This window comes from Podarcis filfolensis (genome assembly GCF_964270895.1).
Source record: "Podarcis filfolensis genome assembly, chromosome: 9".
Classification (NCBI taxonomy): domain Eukaryota; kingdom Metazoa; phylum Chordata; class Lepidosauria; order Squamata; family Lacertidae; genus Podarcis; species Podarcis filfolensis.
In genome coordinates this window covers 42,822,868-42,836,944 of record NC_139610.1, presented here as the reverse complement: position 1 = coordinate 42,836,944, position 14,077 = coordinate 42,822,868, and the positions used below count along the sequence as shown (strand labels likewise).

Sequence of the window (14,077 nt, the reverse complement as noted above, 5' to 3'; positions counted from 1 at the left end):
TTCCCATATTAGTTATAGGACCAAAGTTTCCTCTCTCCGCCCATTCCCTGGCTTCAGCCAAGCATCCCTCGCTTTCTCTCGCTCTTTCTCTCTCTTCCCCCACCCTCCTCCCCAACCTCCTACATCCGCTCCGGCGAGAAGGGAGAACTCCAAATGAGAAAGCGCCAGCCCACAAGTGCTCCGCAGCCGCCCTCCAGCCCCCTCTCGCCCGCCCCCTTACCATGATCAGCGTGTGGTTCCTCTGCTCGGCCGTGGCACACTCGGCATCTTGTTGCTGCTTGCTGCTCGGGTGCTGCTGCTGCTGCTTGCTGCCGCTGCCGCCGCCGCCGCCTCCGGCCCCCGATTTCTTGGCCCTTTGCTCCAGGGTCCTCTGATAGAGGCTCACCGTGTCCCTTCGCTCCAGCTCCAGCTGCTCGGCCTGGGCTTGCTGGTACCTGTTCTCGCAGTTGACGTGGTGCCTCCTGCAGCCCTCGATGCGCTGCCTCAGCCTCTCCACCACGGTGCTGTGCTTGGGAACGCCGCTGCTCCCGTTAGTGCCGCCGCCGCCGCCGCTATGAGTAGCGCTGTTACCGGGAGGAGGGCCGTGGGGAGCGTTGTTCACGCCGATCCCGGCCCCGCCGAGGCTGCTGCTCAGGTTATTGTTGAGGCAAAGGCTGCCGCCGTTCGCGGCAGCGGCGGGGGTTGCAAAATCCCCCATCCTCTTCTCCGCGCACACTATTTTGGAAGAACTTTTCCCCCCTTTGAGAAGCGGGCGCCACACGCCAGGCACAAACACGGGGGTCCTCCGGGGGAAGATACTCTTTAACGGACCATGGGGGAGGGAGGCAGCAGATCCTCAGCGAAATGTTTTGGGGTTGTTTGGTTTAAAACAAAATACCCCCCAATTTTTTTAAAAGCCTCTCTCCCTTCCTTGTCGATCCTCTCCGGCAGGAAGAAAGCTTCCCCCCGCCCGCCCGCCCGCCCCCCACAAAAAAGAAAGAAATTGCCTAAAGAAAATGTTAAAAGCCGAGACCCAGGAGGCGGTGCTGCGAGGTTATCGCCAGACACAATCAACAAACACAGGAGGAATCCCAACAAACTGATCGGTAGCTTGTTCGGTGGCAAACTCCAGAGAGGGAAGATCAGATCAGTCCACCTTTGAAATAATCCATCATTTCCAAAACAAATCCCGGACCGAAAACCTCCTTGGTCTCCCCCATGTATGAAAGCGGAGGAAGAGAGAGACACGCACCCACATGCGTGCAAAACAGGCAGGAATCTCTCTCCACGCTCCACACTTCTACACGCACACAACACACACTCGCACAAGACACCTACGGACATACACACCGGGCAGACAACGCGCACACAGGCACCCCAACATCGCACCCCGCGCCACCGGGCGGCAGGCAGCGCCGCTTTCTTAATTGTGTTTTCTCTCTCCCGGGGAATAGGGGGAAAGAAAAAAAAAGTTTGGGTGTTTATGCCGCACCGTGTTCTCAAAAGTACTTTGGCTGCTCAGTTGTATTTTTCAACAGGAACCTAAAAGGGAAAAGGAAAAAAAAAAAAAACACAGCAAAAGCAAATCCTCCAGCTGGGGGGAAGTCAACACGTGAACAATCCGGGGCGATCTGCAAAAGTAGCTCGCTGAAGTATTTGCAGAACGTACGCCGAGCTGCTACACACGCAGACTGCTCTGCTCTGCTCTGCTTGCTGCTTCTCCTCCTGCCACCATCACAATGATCAAGTGCTGTCCTCCTCCACCTCCTCCTCCTCCTCCATGCCAGCGGAGTGATACCAGGACAAGAGCGCTCAATAAACAGAGCAGCAGCAGCCGCCGCTCCAGCTCCTCCAGGCCGTGAGGCAGACCCGGGGACAAGGTGCAAAATCCGGCCCGGACCTTTCGCCAGCAGGAACGGACACGGCGATTCCCCGCCTAATTCCCCCTCCGGCTCCTAGCCACGCTGCTTGTTACCTTGGGCGGAAAATCAGGGACTGCCAGGACCGAGCGAGAGCGATCCGAGGGGGAAGCTGGAGAGGCAGGCAGTCAACTTTTGACCTGGTCGCGTGGTGCGTGTGTGTGTGTGTGTAATACGCCTGCCCTGTGTGTCCGGTTTCCTTTTTCGGCGCGAGCTGAAGCTCTGTATCATGCTGGCCTAAATTGTTACATATTGCATGGTATAGAACCTGTGCATGATGATGACCACAGCAAGTGAACGGCAGCTTCCTAACTCTCCTTGCCTGACGTTTACCACGTGGAAAAGTCAAGGGGAAGAAAAGAGGCTGGTGTTAAAATTAACCCTGATACGCCTCCCTCTACCCTCAATTCAAATATCCGAGAGGTGGTTTTTTTGGGGGGCGGCGGGATGCGGTAGAAGCACAGTCCTTGACTCACTCACTGGAGAGTAAATCTCATTAATTTGTTTCCGGCTAAACTTATTTACAAGTTGAATTTAAAACAATCCCAGCTCTGGATAGAATGTAGGTGCCGGACACAGTATCGTCTACTGAGTTACACGAACTTGCTATTATTGTTCCATCGATAGGCATACCATATACTGTGTGTACACACACACACACACACACAATTTCTGGCCACAGAACACTTTTGTGAAGTAGGTTAAGTTCACCTATCGCAGTGCTACAATTCCCAGCACCCTTAACAAACTATAGTTCCCATGGTTCTTTGCAAGGGGAGGTGTGTGTTAAATGAATAGTGTGGACATAGCCATAGAGTGACAAGCCCAAGGTACTTTACTGCCTTGTAACACCTTTAAAAAGAGAGAGAGCAAGAGTGAGATCCATCCATTATGCAAGGGAACCTACAATCTAAATCAGAGCAAAGAGGGAATTAAAGTGCTCCCTAATCTCTCAAGAATGACTACAGATAACAAACACAGTGCATGAAGTTGGGTGGTGTTTGACTGTTCACTGGTTGGACTGCTAATTAAAAGTAGTTAAGAAAAACTGGTGCACTGTTCGCTTTATCTACTAGGAACTGGTTGAAGTACCCAGTGCTGCACAGCTCTTTAGGAGGCAAAACACAAAATATGTCTCTCATTCACCTTTTCCACTCGTATTGGTTACTTAAAAGACTGCACAATGAGAATGATTCAAATAAGGGCTGATGGGCAGCATCCAAAAACAGGCCAGAACTTTCTATTTTTAACAAGAAAACAATGTGAGGCTCAACATTTTTTCCAAGAGAATAGTGAGTATTTCCATGCAGAGCTGCTGAGAATTGCCATGATGAAAATAACTGAAGAAGCAGGGTACTTAAGCCCATCTCATAGGTAGACACATTCAAATGCAACATGATAACATTGCACTCAATAGTAGTTGCAATCCAAGGGAGGGTTTCAGGTGCCTTAAGGCTGTCATCTTAAACAGGCACTAGGGAAAGATTCTTACTGAACTCTGTGGCACTTACTTATGAGTAGACATGCTTTGGCTCCAGCACACTATCTGCTTAACCCTGTGGTGATAAAAAACTGTTAGTTGGACTACACCAGAGTAAGATTTACAAATATATTTTTTCTGTTACCTAATAATCCAAATCGTATTGATTAATTATTATTTTTTAAAAGAAAGGTGGGATATAGATATTATAATATTAGGCTGCTAACAAGAATTATTTGTATGTGTATGCATGCACATTAGGAAATACAATAAAAACTGAAAACCACATGCAAAAACACAGCCTAGGGAGTGCATTCCAACTGTAGGGTTAGCCAATCCCTAAAAGTCCTTCTAAACACGCTTGTTTTCAACAGACGGTAAAAACTAGACAGTGATGTAAACCAAACAGGCCTCCCTAGGCTAGAAGTGAGCCACCACTGAAAAGGCCCTGCCTCATATTCATTGTTGGGGGAGTATGGTATATTGATCTGAGTGTGCTGGGTGAGAGAATACTTAGTGGATCCCGTGTGGCATGGTGGTTACAGGATCAAACTAGGCCTAGGGAAACCTAGGTACAAATCCCTGCAAATGTCTCTCTTGGTTGTTGTGAGGATTAAATGGGGCAAAACATGTATGACATCCTCAGCTCCTCAGAAGACAGAGAGGAAATAAATGTAGAAGGAAAGTCTCTTCGGTTTTCAACTGCATGGCTCCAAACCATTTTAAAATGAACAACGTAGATTCATTTAGTGTTGAAGAACAAAAGCCCCAAATCCAGAATGTAGCTGAAAGTGAATATTATTTTGTTCTCATATTATCCAATTATTGAATCGGTTTTAGTCATTTCCATGTCTAGAACTGCAGACAGACAAAGCACAAGCTTTGAAACCCCTGTCTAATGCTTGGAAAAGACTTGACCGTCTTTAGCAATGGCAACATTATTTAAAAAGTATTAATTTTCCTCCATATTATTTCCCACAGAAACTGCACTTCAAAATACAGAATCATTCTTAAAAAGAGACTAAAGACTGTTGTGATTTACCCCAGCCAGCAGCGACTACTTTCCTGTATTATGTCACAAACCTAACCCCAATCCATCCTGCTGGAGTGAGTTCAGAATCAGTGGACAGTCTCTGGCCTCTGCCCATTGGAGGGAGCCTCTGCCACTGCTGAAGTCTCTGCTGCAGCCAGAGAAAGTTCTTTGCCGGCAATCATACCACTGGCAGAGGGGGCCCCCAATGGGGCACGGTGTGGTGGGTGAGAGCTGAGCTGGTCAAGGATCCACTGGTTCACCTTCCAGAGCGGGGTCCCATTGAGTCACAATGGGAATAACACCTTTTGATTATTCAGTAGTTGGACTCATTTTAGACACTTCCAACTGGAAGGGCAGCTTGTGGATTTCCAATGCCAGTTTTGGATGAAAAATATGCATACACTGCACTTTATGGCCAGATTAAGTATTATTAGTAGTGCATTTGGTGTAGTTGCTTTTGACATTACAGTGGTACCTCGGGTTAAGTACTTAATTTGTTCCGGAGGTCCGTTCTTAACCTGAAACTGTTCTTAACCTGAAGCACCACTTTAGCTAATGAGGCCTCCTGCTGCTGCCGCGCCGCCAGAGCACGATTTCTGTTCTCATCCTGAAGCAAAGTTCTTAACCCGAGGTACTATTTCTGGGTTAGTGGAGTCTGTAACCTGAAGCGTATGTAACCCGAGGAACCACTGTATATCTATCTATTTGGGGGAGAGGGAAATAGACCACTTAGGAAGACCATGGAGTCAAAACACATCTGGTCATATTTCATTTCATTTAACTGAGTCGGGTGATTTCATATTTTGTTTGTTTATAATTGTCTGTATTAGCTACATAAAATACTTTCACAATACCAAGGTTGTTTAGTTTGTGTTACTTGGAAATTCAGGTCCCAGCTTGTTCCTAATCACTCCAAGCATATTCATATATACAATGTTTTCTTTAAGAAAAAAAAGTTTAGGGGTACTCTCATTTTCCTACTCATATTGAAATACTGCCCCTCAATGAGGCCAAACTTAGATTCACAAAATGTTTAGGGGTATGCGTACCCCTCCATCCCCCCCAGAAAGAAAGCTTTACATATATGGATTTAACCACAACACTGACACTTTCTGCCTTAGTCTTTTTGCTCTCTGGCCAGATTGCTCTGCGCATCAAACTGACAGTTATTATATATAATTGGGACCTGCAACAAAACACTGCAGTATGAAGTCCTTCTGTTCAGGTTTCCAGTCAACCTGTCATATCCTTTTCCAGGATATGCCATTCTACTCTTCCTCCTCCCTTGGTTTTCCATCCCACACCAGTCAGTCAGGAGTGCAAACCTACCTGTCTTCATTGGGCTAGGTCCCCCCCCCTGTGTGTTTCAGTGCTTTTGAAAACTTCAGGGTTCCTCCAAGATTGCAGGTATCCCCTCTTCTACATTGGTGGTGTCTTTTTGTCTATATAAGGACCCACACTTGGAGAATGAGCTTGCTATTAGAATATAGGATTTCTGTTCTGAGGTTAAGGAATCAGCAGAGTAGCTATATTTCATTCGCTTCCTGAGAACAGCAATTCCTGTGTGTCAATTCTGAAACAAGATACAATATTTAAAATGAACCTCTGCCTTGCAGGTCTTTGACAGAACCAGATAGCAACACCACATATTTGCTGTCCAGAGTGCTGGTGGTGTGTAACAACTATATGAAAGCAATAAACAACAAGTGGCAAACTATAAAGGCAAGTAAGCTGGTAACGTCATCTAGAAGACCCTTTATAAATCCTCTACGCCATGTCACATTCAAGACTTTGCCCCTCTGTGGTTTGCCTTTCACTGTCTGCTGCTTATGAGCTGGTGCAGCCACTGTTGTCAGACTTTTAGCGGTATTTTGAAGACAGGGCCCTGCCCAAACAGTTTATGAACCAAGGTGTTCCTGAAAAGATTTATGTGGGTGCTCCACTCTATTCCCTTCCTCTGTAATCCTATTGATTTTAGGACACAAAGGATTTCAGGAGTCAAGTTAAGGCCCACTGTGAATGTTTTTATTGCACAGCTAATTGGATGATGACATTAATTTAATAAGACTTTTAGCAAAATTACAGTTAAGTAGGCCAGAGACCAGGTGTGAATAGGTTTCACTTAGCCTTTGACAAGTATTTTGCGCACTTCAATCGCAGTGCCCCCTAGAGCTGACTAGCTAGTTTGTGGGGGGAAATCTGCAGAAATTAATATTGATTACACACTGACTGTCACAAAGCCTGACAATGCAACAGTGGTTGTTGTAACATGTGGCGACGAAAAGAATACATTCGCTTTACTCAGGGTGTTGCAGCAATTTGCTCCCGGTGTGTAATAGGACATTATTTATTTCCATAATTCAAAGAAAGAAAGAAATACCATTGGAAGGAAAGGGGTTTGAGGCAAGAAATTATTCGTTTTATGCATTCGAATAAGTGTAACTCCAGTGCAAATATGTAATGTTGGTAATTTGTGTGTGTTTTTCTATTTCTGGTTATTACTGCATGTCAGAAGCAACATAAGATTCTGAGTTATTCATTTTGTTTCAGTATGTGTGAATGCAATACAGTCTAGTGTCTGTATATAATGCAGTAACATCTATACAATGTTATTCCGAGGAATGGAGATGTAGAATCACCCATACTCTGCTTTCCTTTCTCTGGCAGGTCTTTAGCCACTAGCTGGCCACCAGCAGGGTCTTCTCATGGTGGCTGCCACATATATTTTCCTCCTCTGGTGCTTTTGAATGGTTTTAAGTTGTTTTGGTTCAGCACTGCTTTCATATAACAACTTATTTAATTGCTTTTTATTAATATTTATAACTGATTGGTGGTTATGTTTTGTTTTAAAGCTCTCTTTTTTAGTGTGGGAGCCACCTTGGGTCCTGCCCTGGGGGGAAAGGTGGGACATAAACAATAAAATAAGTCTAAAATAAGCCATTTAATGAGTGGATTTCTGAGATGTAGCTCCACATCTTAAAATAGGAATGGAGAAACCTCAGATGAGTTTGTTCTGTTCCGCAGCTGAATTGTGACACCATCTAGCCATGTCACATGTTTGAGAAGTGTCACTGGTTCACACTAAAGGTACCCCTGCCCGTACGGGTCAGTTGCGTCCGACTCTAGGGTTGCGTGCTCATCTCGCTCAAGAGGCCGGGAGCCAGCGCTGTCCGGAGACACTTCCGGGTCACGTGGCCAGCGTGACTACGCGGCATCTGGCGAGCCAGCACCAGCGCCGCACATGGAAACGCCGTTTACCTTCCCGCTATAAAGCGGTACCTATTTATCTACTTGCACTTAGGGGTGCTTTCGAACTGCTAGGTGGGCAGGAGCTGGGACCGAACGACGGGAGCTCACCCTGCCGCGGGGATTCGAACCGCCAACCTTGCGATCAACAAGTCCTAGGCACTGAGGTTTTACCCACAGCGCCACCCGCGTCCCTCCCTACCCACCCGCGTCCCAAGGTCAGCAGCAATTAAGATATTGTTGTGAGTTTGTGGGGGGTGGGGGAAGTAGGCTGTATGCTGAGACTCTTCTAATCCCTGGATCCAGGAAGTTAAAATATAAAGGTGTGAATTCCTGGTGAGGTGATAGCCTAGGTAATTAAAGGAAGTGGATCTGTGCCAGGTGGTAAATGGGTAGGGCCCCCTCCCTCAACTCACTGGTAGTTAGAAAGATGAAGGCCAGAGTGGAGAGTTGAATGATGTGAGCTAGAAGCTGGAAGCAAGGCAGCTGGCCAGGAATGTAGTGTCAGAGCTGTGCCTGATTTCTGCTAGAATCCAATACTATGGTTATGGGAGAAGCAGGATGCTTTAGGGGTGTTGATGCTGTGAACCCCTCCATCATAGCCTTAGGTTGTATATCTATGCAAATAAACTGTATATCACAAAGACACTACAGTCTCCATGTATCCTATTCCAAAGGAAACACTGAGTAAGTGCTTGGAACCCCTGGGATCTCACACCACTCAGAGATTGGAGTGGCATGCAGCAATAACAAACAGCTAAAGCATGGCATCTCTAGTGGTGGTGTAACATGGAAATAACAACCAAAGAATGGCAATCAGTGGAGTCCTTCAAGCAACAGCAACAGCCTACTTTTTTGCAGCTAGGGCTGAGAACAGAGATTTAAGGCTACAATCAGATACCTACTCACTTGGCTGTTAGCTCCATGCTGAGTGATTAGCATGCATAGGACGGGATCATCAGGCCAGAGCCAGGATGACTCCTCTTTAGATGAAGACCCTGGTGACATGAAGTCCAAGGAATTTATGTGGCCTCCTGACTGAGTCACCTCCAGCATCTTCACAGAGCCATTGTCAGGACCGTCTTCAGCAGATAACCCGTGCATAAGGTTACTGGCTTACCTGTGACAGCACCTTTATTGGTGGAGGGGCCAAATTAAGAAAATGTATCAATAATTGTAAATGCTGAGATGAGTGGAAAGTAAAGCTGAAAACAAATGGAATAGCATATCAGCATTTTATTGATAAATTAGTTGAGAGACCATGAAATATTGGGGGGGGGGCAGTCTTCAGCTCTTCCCTTCCTTAGTCATCTCACTCCACCCTCAATACATCACTTCTCCCTCCTGAAAAGTCTGCCTGAATACTGGGTTGGGAAAAGTGATGACACATTCCCAACACATTGTTGCCCACCTTACGCCCTGAATCCAGCTGTCTGTCTCCTGTTTCTTTGACACACTGGGACATACAAAAAAAAGAGATTTACAGTGTAAAAAACTAGATACTGCACATATAAATGCTATTGGTTACAGAATATGCATGCATGCATATGAAATACGGTACCTACCTATACAGAAAGTCTTCTAAAGCAAAGTTACTGCAAACGCCTAAGTGTAGACACTAACACACATTCCAGTTTCATATGTGATATACAATAGGCTTGCTGATGTTAGCATTTGGAAACTAATGGTGCTAAAGCTGACAGAGCACTAATTACTAGTTGTACTAGGTGATTGCCTTTTCAAGGATGTGTTCAGTGAGGTACAATTTTGAAACATTAGAGAGTACAGGCCAACATTGGAAAAAGACATATGATGTAAAAATAACCACATAAGCTCTCAGTGTGGTTGTCATAAATGAAATCTGCCTGATTAAGAAAGTTCTGTTATAATGCTGAAATGTGAAAAGGGCCAGTCAAGGAAAAGGCATTTAGAGTACTACCAAAAAACACCACCACTCCTCTGACAGCACCTAAGTGTATTTCAGTGACCTCCTCTGAAAAGGAGATAGAGGCGGGGGAACTAATCACCATTTAATCACTTGCATATGAGTTAATTTGTTAGGTGTTTGTTGCCAAAGTGGTAAAACAAGGTGTATAAGTCAACGTACAGCTAATGTGGGATGGTTTAAAGCTGGCATTTATTAACTGTCCTAAAATACCTTCTAAAACAGAAATGGGGAACCTGTGGCTCTCTCTGTTATTGGACCAAAACTCTCATCATCCCTGACCAATGGCCATGCTGGCTGGGGTTGATGAGAGTTGGAGACCAGCAACATTTGGAGGACCACAGGCTTCCCAACTTTGTTCTAAAATGTTATCAAGTTAGTTTCCAGTCACATTAAGAAGCCCATCTGAGAGCTGGTAACACAGAGGCCCGTGAGCTAGACATTCCTCAGGTCAAACCTTTCCTCATCTTCAAACTCACTGAGGCTGCAATTCTAATCCTATAGAAGAGGCTCCATTGAACACAGTGGAACTTCCTTCTTAGTAATCGTGGATTGCAGGGCGGCCCCACCATTAAGCAGAGTAAGGTGGCTGCCTCAGGCAGATGATTTGGGTGGCATAAAAGGACAGCAAATTGTGATTTAATGTATTATTATTATTATTATTATTATTATTATTATTATTATTATTACTGCTGCTACTACTCCTAGGCTGGGGAGAGGTAATTGTGGAATTTTCTGACTCAGGTGCTAAAATAATTTGGTCAGACTGGGTACTATGGATCTTGACTTGGGAAGAGGTACTGCAATTGGGTGTTGTGCATCAGCTAGCAAAAAGTATTGGGTTGACCATGATTCATAGGATTGCACAGGAAGTGGCTTTAAGAACTCAGACTTCATTCTATTTCTTGTGTGGGGATAATAAGAATGACCTACACTTAAAGGTTGGTTGCAAGGATTACAACTATAATATACATGTGGAGGCTTTGAACACTTGAAATGTGTTATATGAATGCTAGGCATGATTGCCCTGATCCAATTAAATTTAGTTGTGCTGGATGATGCAAACTGTGGACTGTACCACCTGAGACTGAAGCAGGGGCCTCACATTATGAAGTGCTTCTCCATAAACATCCACATAGAATAATAGATGCTAGGGGAAAGAATGCTAGCCTTTTCCCTAAGATCCTAATTTTCTGTGTGTGAGGATTTTTTAAAAATATAAAGAAACATTAAACCACATACCCTCCTCACCTGCAGTCTCAAGTGGTACAGTTAATGCACAAGTTTACCACCCCAGTGACTACTAGGTCAAAGTCCCATCGAAATTTATTTATTTTAAAAAACATTTGCATACCGCTGTTTATTTTAAAAAATATCAAGTGGTTTACAACAGAATATAAAACCATACTATAAGTATGCGCCCCATTATTTTGTCATGTGATTTAGGCTACAAACCTATGCATGCTTATGTAATAGTAAGTGCCATTGACTTAAGTAGAACTTACTTGTGACTAGTAAACACATGTAAGGTCAGACTGCTAGCCAAGACATACATTAGCAGTATTTAGGGCAAAGTTATTAGTACATTTTTGTTTGTTTGTTTGTTTCCCCTGAGAGCACACCTTGCAAGGAAGAACACATCACATGTGTATGGCCAGCAGCAACAACAGGTAGAGCAGAATGCCCAGCATTCGCCAACAAAGGGTTCTCTCCTGCTCACCCACAACCCCCTTGATCCACATGTGGTGGACCCTCCCCCCCACCTACTGCAAACTTAACCTGTTTCTTCTTTATGAGAATGAAGGGAATTTTACACTGGTTGAGTGAATGAAGGTAATTGCAAGAAGAGTCAGCATAAGTTTGCATTTTACACAGCCACCTCTCTTCTTGGGACTGGGCAAATTGAAGGTATGCAGGGATCCTGCTTTGAGACACTCTCAAATGCTGAGCCTTATTGCTGCCTTGTTAATTTAATTTAATTATTTTTACATAAATTTCTATACTGCTTAACTTTTTTAAAAAAAAAACCCACCCACCCACCTACCAATGTAGTGTACAACACAGACTAAAAACAATATAGAATTTGGAATAAAATAAATTGTATTAATGAATGGACGATACTGTTGGTGTCCCAGCTTACCTTTCCTGGCTTACTTTGTTCTTCCAGCATCTAGAACTGGGGTTCCTACCTGAAGAATCTTGAGGCATTGTACCTATTATTTCTGAGAAGATGAATGTTAGTAATATGCCCTACTTGTGCTTCTCTTGTTGTCCTTGGTTACTTGTTTGTGCAAAGTGCCCTTTGACCAGAGTTCCCATGTGTGCTTGTCTTAATTTCTCAAAACATCAGGACAGAGAGATGTGGCCCTATGCCGTGTACCTTGATATATGAGATCTGTGTTTCCTGGCTATTCAGAGAGTGGATGGTATGCTCAGTCTTGTATTCCCAGTTTGGGCTGGGAAGGAAGTGATAATTGCCAAGTGTTAGTGCTGACCTTTAAAGCCCTAAACAGCCTAGACCCTGAAGGAGCATCTCCACCCACAACGTTCAGCCTGGACACTGCGATCCAGATCTGAGGGCCTTCTCATTATTGGTGCTCACCCTCCCATCAGATGTCAAGAAAATAAACAGCTCTTTGACTTTTAAAAGACATCTTAAGACAGCCTGTATAGGATTTTTTTTTTAAAAAAGTTTGATGTTTTATTGTTTTCTTAATATTTTGTTGGGAGCCGCCCAGAGTGGCAGGGGCAACCCAGTCAGATGGGTGGCAAATCATCATCATCTGGAACTCTTTCTGTTGGCATAAACGAGAACGTTTTTAATTTGAACCACCCTTTTTACAGGCATCACGTTATGCTGACATCACAGGGAAGGCCTGATCTCTCAGTAAGTTTAGGATTATGAGCAAAGTTCACAGGAACCTCATCATGCTCCAAACCCTTTCATTTTCTTCACCTGAGTCAGTGGTGTCACACTGGTATAGAAGTTGCTCTATCAGCAGTATGTTGCACTGGCTTTTGAATCCTGCATACTTTTGTGTTCCACTGGTGCAAAGAGGATTTAGCAACAATCTTATTGTCAAGTGAGTGGACATACCTCAGGGACAGGATTGTGCAGCTGTTTACTTTTTATCTTTTGTTAAAGGCAGCACTGTAGGGTGGAGATGCTGAAGAAGATTTACATCCTGTTTCTAGAGAAAGCATACCCTATGACACACACACACACATGTATCTAAGTGTGTTGAACCAAAGATGAACTGTTCCAGAAGCTTTGCTTACACTATTTGGTAGTCAAGATAACACCACAATTAATTGGTAGTTGTTGTAGCAATGAGCTTATATATGTTTTTAGTCACTTGCTTAGATATAAGCTAATTGGCTTGCTTTGATGTTGTCCTTATCTGTGGACTTGGGGTGCTGGGCTCTGAGCCCAGGAAGTGGAACTATTTGTAAGGCTTGGGTATTTGCCACCTGCAACCTCATCTGGGCAGATGAAATGCTGAGAGGTCCAAGACAAGGTGAGGTATGTTGCTTTGTATATAAAGAATGTATGGATATTTGCTTGGGCACGGATAAGTCATCTCCTTGCTGCAGAGTCCGTCCTGCATCTACAAAACCTAGGAGAACTGGCAGGCTGATTTGCTGTTAGTCTATACCTTATTTAATAAAGCACTAGAACTCATCACTCTGGTGTTTTGGGCATCCTTTTTTGGAATACACCAGCCTCCCCCAACCCAAGAGCTTCCAAATATCATTGGGCTACACATCTCCTATCAGCCCCAGACTGTAAAGCTAATGGTCAGGGATGGTGTGGCAGTCAAAAACATCTGAACGGCACCAGGTTGGGAAAGGTTGACACATTATGGAGTTGGATGGTAAAATGTAAGTGGCAATCTTCTACTAAGTTTTACTTAGAGTAGACTCACTGAAATTAGGGTGAATAGCACCCAAGACTTATAGCAGGGAAGGTTCAAGCATTAATTCAAATACCTAACTGAAGCTATGAAGAAAACAGAAATGTAAATATCCTGGATCCTCCTGTACAGCAATATCAAATATGCAGGGGTTTCTTTTTAAATTAGTAAAAGATTACAAATATTCGTCACTGAAACATGAAGATAGAATATCTTTCTGTGCCTGAGCGAATCAATGTATTGCTAGTGATTTGAAGTGTGTATGTGTGTGAATCTTCTGAAACAAGGTTCAGTTATTTGAAAATTAAGATGCTGCCATTCTTTCAGGAAATCATGCCGATTTCATCTGGGGCTCTGTATTTAATCAATACTGGATTTAAATATATCAAATTATTCAATTACAGCAGCTATGGGGAACCTGTGGCTCTTCACATTTTATTTACTTATATGCAACATAATATAAAAATTTCTAAGCGGTATGCAGAGCATTACAGTTATAAAGTCATGTGATAAAAACCAAATGAACATATAATATCAAAACCCAGTAGCATATTAAAACAA

At 44.0% G+C, this 14,077-nt stretch overlaps 1 protein-coding gene and 1 long non-coding RNA gene across 3 annotated transcripts in view; both read right to left on the bottom strand.

Annotated features, from left to right (window-relative positions):
* The window catches only part of MAML3 (mastermind like transcriptional coactivator 3), a 270,375-nt gene extending 268,148 nt beyond the window's left edge, over positions 1-2,227 (bottom strand). For both annotated transcript variants that reach the window (XM_083571047.1, XM_083571048.1), the window contains exon 1: positions 221-2,227. In XM_083571047.1, the coding sequence (XP_083427173.1) occupies positions 221-697 (477 nt within the window). In that variant the 5' untranslated portion in view covers positions 698-2,227. The remainder of the gene's footprint in view (positions 1-220) is intronic.
* A 6,309-nt stretch (positions 2,228-8,536) lies between these two features.
* LOC310742518 overlaps positions 8,537-14,077 on the bottom strand; it is a 49,120-nt gene continuing 43,579 nt past the window's right edge. The window contains exons 5-6 of the long non-coding RNA XR_014538496.1: positions 11,743-12,058; positions 8,537-9,113 (exon numbers count right to left, since the gene is read on the bottom strand). This is a non-coding gene — a long non-coding RNA (uncharacterized lncRNA). The remainder of the gene's footprint in view (positions 9,114-11,742; positions 12,059-14,077) is intronic.